Source organism: Lissotriton helveticus, chromosome 1_1 (assembly GCF_964261635.1).
Source record: "Lissotriton helveticus chromosome 1_1, aLisHel1.1, whole genome shotgun sequence".
Taxonomy (NCBI): domain Eukaryota; kingdom Metazoa; phylum Chordata; class Amphibia; order Caudata; family Salamandridae; genus Lissotriton; species Lissotriton helveticus.
In genome coordinates, this window is record NC_136057.1 from 1,182,813,534 (window position 1) to 1,182,825,620 (window position 12,087).

Below are 12,087 nucleotides of genomic sequence, written 5' to 3' on the forward strand. Positions count from 1 at the left end.
TTTCTAGTCAAACAACATTACACAGTGCCCTATTTTGTAAATTTTCTACACGACCTAGGAAAATCTTTTTAAAACCAGTTCTGAGGGAAATGGGCTTGAGACACTGTAAAATAGCGTTTTTGAAGCTACGGCTTTTAGGAAATCAACTGATTTTATTGGCAGTTTCCTCTTTTTTAAAGTCTGTTATTAAATTTAGAAACACAATGTGATTACTTATCGCCATGTTACCTATGTTGTCTATAGAATTGTGATGCTTTTAAATGTGAAACTATAGCAAAATGAAGTTATTTTTTCAAGTTTGTAAAATCGAATAAAGCTGAATTTGATTTATGTATGTTTCTCACTAATTTAGTGTGACATTAAGTCTGGATTACTTAAACTAGCGTGAGTAAAATTAGGAAATATCTTGGCAAATTTAAAAACAAAGAGGGAATCTAAATCGGACTACATGTTTTGAGTTTTGAGATTGCAACCTGATGAGCACTTCTTTCTCATGATCAGACCCCCCGATTTAATACCACAAGGTTCTTAACATTGACATTTTTAACCATATGAGTGAATCAGCAAAACAAATCAGAAAAGAGCTGTGTTAATGAATTTCTGCTCTGTATTCTGATTCAGCATAGGCACTATTTGCACAAGTGTATTCACCTACCCTCTCACTCATTGACGTTGCACTATGCCGCTAGCACCCTGAGATACTACAGGAATTGCAAAGTAACAGAACTGTTTGATACGTATAAAGGTGCAATACAATATTATAGACAGCAGATCTAATATGAACAGAGACAATGAATTCTCGTTGTTCTCCTGAGTGATCCTTCTATATTCATAACAGTAACAATTCAATGACCTGCTATTTCGCCAGTGGCTCGTTGGCTGTTTGCTTACCGTTGACCCTGTACAGGGCAGCCTTTTTTCTTGGTTTGTGCTATACACATTCTGCAGACAAACATATTTTTGGAACTATTTAGATTATGGTGAAAGAAGACCTGCCTCTTAAGTAAATGTTAAACTGGTTTCTCAGTGCCACCCATCCTAAAGTAATGAAAGTTTTCTATTGAATTAAACCTTGGGAACCACGATTTCCTCCATCTTGAAAGTAAAGCCATGTTCCCATTTGGTATCAGGGTAAACACCAGTATTGTTTGGTATCATACACCTAATGTTGCCACACGCAGGAAATCTTGTAACACATGAAATATTCTTCAGGATCATATACTAAACCCCAGCACATATCACTGCCTCATAACGATTCACAATACAGGGCGGTTGCTCGAAGCAGAATCCATCGCTAGAAGCACTGAAAAAACATGGTTATGATTTTACCAGCTTTGCACATGCAAAGTTTAAATGTACACCCCTGCTGCAGCTATGATATGGGCCTTAATACATTATTTGACATTTAGTATTTAGATGTTTGAGTAGAAATGAGTACATCCTCATGTAATGAAATTTCATTTATATTAAAAACAAATCAGGTTTACGCACTAGTGATTCATATAATGCATTAAAATGTAGTTCCTAGACATACTTGCATGTATACATTCAAGATTTTACAGTATGCCACATGTAATATGAATCTAATGTAACTAGACACTTATTGGTTTGTGATTAACAGTGCACACGCTTATTAAATATGCACCCTATGAGATAATACTTCAAGTTGTCCTTAGAAGGCCTTCTTGCTGTGCTGCATAAAATATTGTTTTCCAATTTCTGCTATCATGACATTTATTGCAGATATTCACATGCATTGTTAGTTTGAGAATAGATACATTACTGTACTAGTGATAGACGCAGAGAGCCTGAGAAGACCTTGACGGAGGAACATGGAGAGCTAGAACGTTAACTGAAAGGACTATTCAGCAATATTGAAACCTAGCATGTGTGGAAGATGATGTTTCCATGTCCAGTGTGGGATACTTAGCAAATGTTTCATTCTGCAACGTGAGAATAGGAGGACAATGGACCCCTGATGATGCGTACAGGGGTGTGTGGCCCAAGAGACTCTTGTGTGTCCTAACTTAGTGTTCACATTGTCCGAGATCAGACCTACTTCAGAACGACCCCAGAACGCTTTCAGAACTTGTCCTGACCCTTTACCGCATTTGTCCTTTAGACTCAGAGAGGTTTAGACCTCTATGCTTCCTTTTGATTCTTTGGTGAGTGTGACTTAGGCCAACAATTTTCCCCTGACCCTAGAAGACTCTTGACCGAGCTTCTGAAAGACTGACACCTTCTTACTTAACTTTTACTTGCCTTGTTCTTATTTCCTTTATGGAAATTCCTTGAAAATTGAGATTCTCTAGGTTTCTAAGAACCGTCCTCTTAGCTTGGACTCTGATTTAGGAGATTTAGATTTACTAATGTATCTACAAGAAAACCTGAGATTCTTTTCTGAACATCAGATCCCTGTGTTACTGTTTTGTATTGCTGTTTCTGAACTTCTTGTTTGCCTGATATTGGTGTGCCTCAACTTCTTCCTGAGGTTGGTCTTTCACGTTGTTATCCTGTATCTCTATAGCATAGTACTAAGAATCGTGTACTGTAAGTTGACTGTTAATTTGTAATAACCTTTGTAACTGTAGATACCAGTTCGGGGTCCTTATTGTGTAGCCAAATGTCTTACACTGTTAATTGATATTGATTGGTGAAAAGCTAACTCTCCTCACCCGCAGTGTGGATAAGAAAGGCCCATCGGAGGAAGATAAATGGTAAGAGAGTAGGGCCAATCTGCTGCATCACTGTAAATAGTAAACAAACAAAAAAGGCAATATTTCTTGCAAAACCTACAAGTGTCTAGGATCAATCTGAAGAGCCAAAACAAGCCCCCGAATTGCATAATTCTCTCATCCCCAGTCATCCACATGCAAACTTTTTATGCTGGTTGCTGTAATTACAAGGAGTTTTTTTCTTTGTATTTTAAAGGCAATACAAGTGCAAGGAGTTTTTGAAGTGTATTGTGAGGTACATTTGTCAGTTTGAGAATTGATTCCTTTATGAATGATCGGGAGGAGGCTGTAAAATGTGAACTTCTTAAGGTGCATATGCAATCAGCAATATGATCAGTAATTTGACAAAATGGCAAATACTAAATACTTGCTCATTCTCTTTTGGGGAAATAAGGCTATCTTCACACCTAGGATGCCAGAGCTGTTGCATGGACAAAGTGCACAGCAGGTCCTAAGAAGGCAGTGTGTACAATTTGTATAATATTCTGAGCCACAAAATCAGAATTACTCTACAATATGGCTTCGAAAGGACCAATGGGGATCAAGAGATAGCTGCCGCACTGAAACTCTAGATTGCTTTACTGCAAATGCTGTTACAAGATCCGGATTTAGTCTTTAATACATCGATCTCCTGGTCCTCACAAAATATCATCCTTACTGAGGTTGAACTCACTTGCATGGCACTGCACCTCTATGCTCAAAAGTTACCTTGAACACTACAAGAATGCATTGAGCGCTGTTACTAATGTTTAGAACACTGCACTTAAAGCTTTGCAGTTGGCTTTGCTATACTGGGGTTTACATAGGAGGAGCTAGACTGTTGTCTGGTATGGCAAAGTGTCTTGGCCTTGAGAGAGAATGGCTCCCTGGCCAAATGACAGGAACATTGTGAGACCATTGTTGCACTCCTTGTGTGGTGCAGATTTTAAAGGAAAAGCTAGTTTATTCCGTAACCAGATTTGCTACATTCTCTATATGTGATGGTTGTTGACGCTTTTGAAAGTAATGTTGTAAACTAACGTCAAATATAATTCTGTTACAGAGCCAAGGCTGGTTCCTCTCTTTCTAGAAGAAGACTACCATCAAAAGGAACTTGTTGGGCTGGTATGTACTTCAGAAACAGTGGTTACCACAATTAGGAATTTTCACTGTGACCTTGGAAATATAACATACTTTCCCCCAGCCTCGCTCCCTGACTTGCAGAGTTACATGGTGACTTTTTCTGTGCTTGTTAGAAACTGCTCTGATTGCTTTCAAAGGCAAGGACCATCTAAATATGATTAGGGTTTGTTTTTGTTTAGGGCCTGTTTGCTTTCCATACCTCTACATTAAGTGCCTGTGACTGAACACAGAAATCATTAAATTGTTCCCATTTCAGTAATGTACAAATACTTACAAAGACATTTATAAATTGTATATGCTTAGTAGTCTTTCACTTCATTTAAAATTGTCCTTTTACTGTCTTTCTGAAAAACTTCAAAAGTATGCCGGAGTCAAAATCAGGTCGGGCAAGAATGTCTGTACCAAACAGTTCTAAAAGAAAAGTGTTTTGATTCACTGTGAGTGTATAATACTGCTGTAGCTTAGCAACAACATTCTGAAATAACCAATACATGTACAAATCCAGTGGCACACACAGCCATTGTTTAAACGGATCCCTGTGTCCTGCCTGTGGGTGGCAGCCAGCAATTAGTAGCCCCTGAATCATTGTTGTAAATTCTCAGCGAGCTGTACTTCTTAAGCGATGGAGGGAAACACAGTTCTAATGTTCTGACAGCTTCCTCGGGGACACCAGATGACCAGGGAAATCTAAATCTCCTTGAAGGGTGGCAAGTGTTTAAAGGAAGGATAGCTGAATAGGCTTGACTTAAATGGACATAATCTATTCTTTACTATACCATGCACGTATTGCGAGATGTCTATGTTTTCGTGACATGCAAATGTTATGTCTTAAAATGTTGTTAATAAACATGTGTCACTGCCTTTGCTCCCATACTGTAGTTCACTGTACATTTCACTCACTTCTCCACAGCCTGTTACATCCATCTGGCCAGAGATGCATCTTTCTGTCTCCCTTACACACTCTCTTCCGAAAGAGAACTTTAGAGCTTTACAAATGCACTTTTGGGGTGCTATGTTGTACATGATCGTATTTTACTATTTTTTGTTTTCCAAATGCCATTTTGTACCTCTCATTTGGTGCAATGCTTGCCGTTAGTGCTTTTGATGTATGAGACTGGTGACAGACCCAAATAATGTTATCAGGGTCCTAATGTATCCCTTCTCCCTTTTGTGGCTCAGGGTAACCTTCTTGAAGTGATCTTGCATTGGGTGTATGTTCATACAGTTCTGTAGTGGTTCCCAAGGCTTCCTCATATAGGCTCTCAGAATCATACATTGGTGTTTAAGCTACTATGTGCTCCGCAGAGGCAGTGCATTTGGTCTCTGAGCGGATCTGCAGGAAATTGGCTTCCTTCCATTATTTTTGGCATAAAGTTGACAAATAACAGTTATTTTTTTCTGCATTCTCAGGTTTTTCCAGAACTTTTTAATGACTCCTACTTTTGCTGCAAAAATGTCCTAAACATTGAGCAAATTTCCACATACCTTCCCGCAGACTTCCACATATGTTTCCACAGATTGTCTTCTGAAAGGCATTGCCTTAGTATTAGGAAGGCAGGGGAGGAGAAATGGTAGGTTACATATACAGCACCCCCAAGACAGGCAGTTAAACGTGTTTTATTTTCAATCTGGAAGATCTGTCAATTGCCTTTCTTCACTTCATTTTGTTATTTATTGTAATAAAGACGATCATAATGTAAAGAATCAATAATGTATTTTATAATGTAGTACATTCTTTTCGCAGATAGTTGTCAAATTAAAAGCTCACCTTATGAAAAATCTGCAACATTTAAGGAAGAATGAAATAGACGGGATAGTTATCACCTATGTGTCAACGTTGGTAAGTGTCTAGTTTAAGTGATTCTACCTATTTAGGTCTTACCTAAGCATTTGGCTTCTCGCCAGACTGGTTTTCCAATGAAGTCACACATGTAGATACCCTTTGTTCACTGAATTCATTGATTGTTCTGTTAAGTTGTCATTCACATTTTGACTCCTACGACCCCAGCATACTGCATGGAGTAATAGGTCAGACTACTTTTGCTCCCTTCACTAACAGCACAAAACCTGTGCAGTGTTCACATCCCTCTGAAAAATAGTTCATTTCTCTTCACTGACTAATCTGATACAAAGTGTAATTTAATTATTTTTGTATATTAATTGTAAATGCCGGCTATTTATTTTGCCTGCCCTTTGGGGATTTATTTTCCTTCTCATTTTTATGTCTAGCTTACAGACCACTTTAGTTGTAAGATGGAGAAGCTTTCAGTCAGCCCTCTTCATTCATTAGTCTGAATGTCATTCAAATTTTTCTTCCACCCTCTACTATACCGCATGAGGTAGTGGGCGATCTCACTTCACCTTTTGGCTGTCTTCGCTGTGGGTGATGGCATTTTGCTCTTGGACATGGACTTGAACATAGCCACATACAAAGTAACACACTCCAGTGCTTGTCGGACTTGTATGTCTTTATTTTGTTATTTATTTTTGTGAACCATAGCGTTTTGCTGTTTTTTTGCTAACATTTGTTTGCCACCTTTAGAAGGTAGAATGTTTACTTCTTGCTACGTTTACACTATTTTTGTAGAAAAAGAAAAGTTTTTTAAATTAGAATCGTTGCAGGTTTGCCAAAACCGGGCTTATTGGCTTCATCAGTATTTTTTTCATTGTTGTTGTTTTAAAGTGTTTAATTCTCATTAAGTCATTTAACGCTCTGCAATTTGAGTGCTTGGTTAGGTGGTAAGTCAATCCTTTCGCCTTCCAAATATTATTATGCATGGCACAAGCGAAAGGCTTGTGTTTTAAAAGACTTTAGTAGTAAAACAGTCACATCAGTGAAAATATTATTAAAAATGTTATTTACCTTTTTATTTTAAGCATATACAGCCTGATTCATCAAGGGGCCGTTTTGCGAGCCCCTAATAGCGAATCATAGCGATTCGCTATTGAGGACTCGCAAAACGGTATTCATGTAGGAATTGCTAAATAAATAGCGATTCCTACACATTCCTTATTTGCGAGTAGCAAATTGCTACTCGCAAATAAGGAATAACTCCCCATTCATTCCTATGGGCCAAAAGGCCCATAGGAATGAATGGGGAGTATCCCTTATTTGCGAGTAGCAATTTGCTACTCGCAAATAAGATAGCGATTTTAAGGGTGCCAGGGGTGTCCAAAGGACACCCTGTAGCACCCCTTAAATGCACATTTGAACAGGTGTTGCGCACACACATGTCCAAAGGACATGTGTGTGTGTAACATGCAAAAGAAAAAAATGTACTTAAGTGCTTTTTACACTATTTTCGCAATTTACCACCAAGTCAGACTTGGTGGTAAATTGCGACCAAATATTGTAATTTCGCAATTTCTAATTGGTTGATGAATTGCATTTAAGGAATCTCTATTAGAGATTCCTTAAATCCAATTCCTCGCAAATATGCGAATTCTTAAATAGCGATTTTTGCATTTGGGATGATGAATCCCAAATGCAAAAATTGCACTCGCAAAAGGCAAGATTCTGAGAATCTTGCCCTTTGCGAGTGCAATTTAGCTTGATGAATCAGGCTGTAAGCTACCACGTTTAGGTGGCTCAATTTTTTATATTTTTATTATATGGCATATACTTGCAATAATAAAAATAACCATTGCACCAGCTTTCGAAGTTTGAATGCAAGGGTGTGCAGTTCCTGGAAGAAGGAAGGGTTGTCAGGTCAGTGAGATATCCTACAGTTGCAGTAAGCAGCCTCACGCACCCCGAAAGGTGTCATGCTTTATCATCTGGCCGTGCTCCTTGTCTGCCCAGCGCTGCAATGCCCGACGAGCACCCGCGAAGGGGCTCTTCGCCAGAGATCTTTTAATTAGGCCGTTTGCTGAAGGAGGGTATGTGAGCTGTGATAAGTAATGTAGGGTAAGGAGTGATTAAAATAGATTTAGTGCTGCTAGGTTTGACCAAACTTCATTGGTTGCGCTCACTAACCTAAATAAAGCCACTGTAGCTCATGTGGGATGCAATGGTCCTATAGAGCATTCGTGTTGCAAACTTGTGTGGTCAACTTGTTTCTTGCCTCATACAGCCCCTAAGGTGTCTTCAGATAGTTCAAGTAACCATTCGTGCTGTACGTCACAAGGCAAGACTCTACCTTGTTTATTGTACCGACCCGTTTTTACGTTGGTCTAGGTCATACGGGATTGCTACAGAGCATGTCGCTCAATCACAACTCATTGGCGCGGTGAATGCCTCTCCACCATCAGAACAATTCTGATTTTGCACGCACTTTTCACCCTCCTGAGGCGGAAGCCGGGAGGTCTCTTGCCTTTCCTTCTATTTTAATCGTTTTTAAAATTGAATTGTGTATTTTTCACTTTGGCTACACCTGAACTGAATTGGTGTGTTGTGACCCCCTGCGCTCAGTAGCGCCTCAGACCCCTTCTCACCCCCTCCCCTCTTGCTCCGGACCTGCTCTCGGCCGAGTGTTGACGCCGAGAGCAGAGCACCGGTTTTGGCGGCCATCTTGGGTCGGGTTGTGGTTCGTGACGCGATTTCAGCGTCATAAAAGGGACGCGAGGGAGAGTGCTGGTAATTCTGATTTTGCACGCACTTTTCACCCTCCTGAGGCGGAAGCCGGGAGGTCTCTTGCCTTTCCTTCTATTTTAATCGTTTTTAAAATTGAATTGTGTATTTTTCACTTTGGCTACACCTGAACTGAATTGGTGTGTTGTGACCCCCTGCGCTCAGTAGCGCCTCAGACCCCTTCTCACCCCCTCCCCTCTTGCTCCGGACCTGCTCTCGGCCGAGTGTTGACGCCGAGAGCAGAGCACCGGTTTTGGCGGCCATCTTGGGTCGGGTTGTGGTTCGTGACGCGATTTCAGCGTCATATAAGCAGGTTGGGATGACTCCGCGCAGCGGACGCGATCAGCGGGCGTGCCGGCTCCGCGCCGGAGTCGTGCCAGAGTCCTTCCCGTCTGCGCCCGTCCGCGACACGGCAGCGGACGGCGCAGCGGAGGAGTTTGGCCCTAGGCTTACGTATTCTGCAGCTGATCTACTATCCTTTAACCTTACTTCTGCGTCCTGTCGGTCGGTTTTTCCAGGCCGCCATAAAGGTAAATGCCACTGTCCTGGTTGTGGTTGGTATCCTAACACATATAGGGCTTCTGAGGAACCCCACGTACTCCCCGTTATTAACTTTAAGTGCTTATTGCTTAACACCCGCTCATTACATAGGCACGCCGTGGACATTTTTGAGCTACTGACTGTTGAGAAACCACTCTGTCTTATGCTTACTGAAACTTGGCTGAATGAGTCCTCTAACCCCGATATCGCGGCAGCCATTCCACCCGACTATATAGTCTATAGACAGGATAGGGCACTTGGTAAAGGTGGAGGTGTGGCACTTGTAGTTCAAAGATCCTTTGCTTGTATAATTATTCCATCCTCGCCCATTTCTGGCTGCGAATCCCTCGCCTTTTCCATTGCACTTTCCCCGCACCAATCATTCTCAGGGCTCCTAGTCTACAGACCTCCTGGTCTGCGGGGTTCCTTCTTTGATGAGCTTCAATCAGCTATCACTACTCTATGCTTAAAGGTGGAACACTGTATAATGCTTGGGGATTTTAATATCCACATGGATGTCGAGTCGGACAGTGAAGCTATTAAAATCATGGACATCACTGTTCCTCTCGGCCTAACCCCTTACATCTCTAGTGCAACTCATGATAAGGGTCACACTCTTGACCAAGTATTCTCCACCTCTCCCCTTATTATGTCCCGCCCCATACCTGTTTTATGGTCGGACCACTCTTTGATCAGCTTTCTCATTCAAGGTAGAAGTAAAGCTTCCTGTATTAACTCAGACCAACTTAGGCACCCCAGTTGACCCTTTCATAAAATTACTCCTGAGAGTTTGGCTCAAGCGTATCAAGAACATCCCTGTGCCCTATTCGGCCATCTGGAGAGGGACCTTGAAACTTTTCAGAAATGGCTGCTCGAAAGGCTTGATGATCTTGCCCCTCTTTCTACGCCTCGCTCTTCTAGCAGGCGTAGTTCGGCCCCCTGGTTTTCCAAGTCACTTGCTCTTGCTCGGCGTAACTGTAAGTTAGCTGAAAGACTCTGGCGGAAACAGTACGATCAAGAAGCTAAGTCTGCTTACAAACGATTGATCAAATCTTATCACGCTGCTATTCTGGAGGCCAAAAAGAATTATTTCACCAATAGAATTGAATCTGCGTCAAACTCCTGTAAAGAAATTTTTACCATCGTCAAAGAGTTTGTGTCTCCCAAATCCTGTTCAGTCCAGCATAAGTTCTCCGAACCTTGGGTTAAGGAGCTGGCCATCTTTTTTAATACGAAAATCAAACTGATCCAAGAACCCTTTTTTCCAGCTGCCCCCAATGTATCTCTGATGGATTCCAATCTGATGTCTTCTCCATCTGACACATGCCCTACTTTATCGGAGTTTCCACCTTTATCGGAGTCTACTTCTCTGGATCTTTTACTCAGGATTAAATCAGGTTCTCCCCTTGACCCCTGTCCGGCGACTTTCCTAGCTAGCAATGCTAAGATTTTAAATTTCCTGATCTACCCCGTCCTGAACCTATCCTTGTCTAGCGGCATTGTTCCGCCAGCTTGGAAGGAGGCAATGGTTGTTCCCCTTCTAAAAAAACCAGGCCTTGATCCAGAGATACATGCTAACTACAGGCCCATATCGCTCTTGCCCAGTTTAGCTAAGATCGTCGAGAAGCACGTTCATTCTGTGCTTTCTTCCTTCTTGGAAGACCATGGGTTACTCCACTCTACCCAATCTGGTTTCCGCTCCAATTTGAGCACTGAGACCGCTCTATTGGAGGTAAATGAAGCCATCAAGGAAGTTCTCGACGCAGGTGGAAGAGTTATGCTGGTGATGTTGGATTTGTCGGCGGCCTTCGACACCGTCCCGCATGAGGCCCTCTTGAGAAGACTTCATGAGATTGGTCTACGTGGGACGGTGTTGAGCTGGCTAAAATCCTACCTAACGGGTCGTCGACAAGTGGTCTGGGCCCCGCCGTACTCCGCAGAGGTGCCGCCTATTGATGTCGGAGTCCCTCAAGGGTCGGTGCTGAGCCCGACCCTCTTTAACATCGTCATGACTCCTCTGGCGGTACTTGCGGAGTCCATGGGTGCCCAGATCATATCATACGCTGACGACACCCAGCTCCTCTTCACCTGCAAGAAGGGCATGGAGTTTGACGGGGAGAGCATCCGTGGTTGCCTTGGGGCTGTCTTCGACTGGTTTCAGCGAAGCAGCCTCAAGTGCAACCCTGATAAATCAGAGGTGCTCTTCTTCGGCTGTCAGGCAGATCCGCCTTGGCAGGAATGGTGGCCGGTGAGCATGTCACCACCTTCCTCTTCCTCTGTGGTCGCTAAAAACTTGGGGATTAAAATCGACAACACCCTTTCGCTGAAAACACAGATATCTGGTCTCACCGGCACCTGTTTCGGTATGTTAAAAATGCTGCGAAAGTTCCTTCCTCTCCTGCCTTTAGTTCACAAGAAACTGACAGTACCGGCTTTGATCTGCTCGAGGATTGACTATTCAAACGTCCTCTACCTGGGTCTACCGGATTACCTCCTGCATAAACTTCAGGTAGTACAAAACTCCGCAGCAAGGGCTATTTTCGGCCTACCTCGGCAAGCCAGGGCATCAGAGCTGCTTTCCTCCCTTCACTGGCTTCCTGTCAACAAGCGGATTACTTTCAAGGCTCTCACATTAGCCCACAAGGCACTTCATTCGGTTGGGGCCTCGTACATTCAAAAACGGCTTGTTTTCTATAAACCCCCTAGATCTCTCCGATCTGAAAGTCTTGGCCTAGCAACGGTTCCTCCCATTAGGAGGGTCAGGATAGGGGGACGCTCCTTTAAACATCTCGCCCCTAAACTGTGGAACTCCCTTCCTGTTGATCTTCGTCGTACCTCCAATCTGCTTGCCTTTAGAAAGGCCTTGAAAACTTGGCTTTATAAGCAGTAATTTGTTCTGTTTTGTTTCACCTCTCTCAGCTGTGGGTCAGAAAGTGCCGGGACACTCCTTGGAGTAGCCGTGCGCTATATAAGCAACCCCATTAACATAACATAACCTAGCCCGGCTCCCTCTCCCGGTCATGTACAGCATGGCTGGTTACTTAAACTATCTGTACTTAAACTATCTGTACTTATTGGAGAACCAGTTTCGCAGTAGTGTGAGATATTTTTTGTCCTCGG

General features: G+C 42.4%; 1 protein-coding gene across 2 annotated transcripts in view; it reads left to right on the forward strand.

Moving 5' to 3' along the window:
- GSAP (gamma-secretase activating protein) overlaps positions 1-12,087 on the forward strand; it is a 725,614-nt gene that overhangs the window by 564,061 nt on the left and 149,466 nt on the right. For both annotated transcript variants that reach the window (XR_013608568.1, XM_078679324.1), the window contains exons 23-24: positions 3,778-3,839; positions 5,602-5,697. Coding sequence is in view for 1 of the 2 variants with exons in the window: in XM_078679324.1 (XP_078535450.1) it covers positions 3,778-3,839; positions 5,602-5,697 (158 nt within the window). In the remaining variant the exon portion in view is untranslated. The remainder of the gene's footprint in view (positions 1-3,777; positions 3,840-5,601; positions 5,698-12,087) is intronic.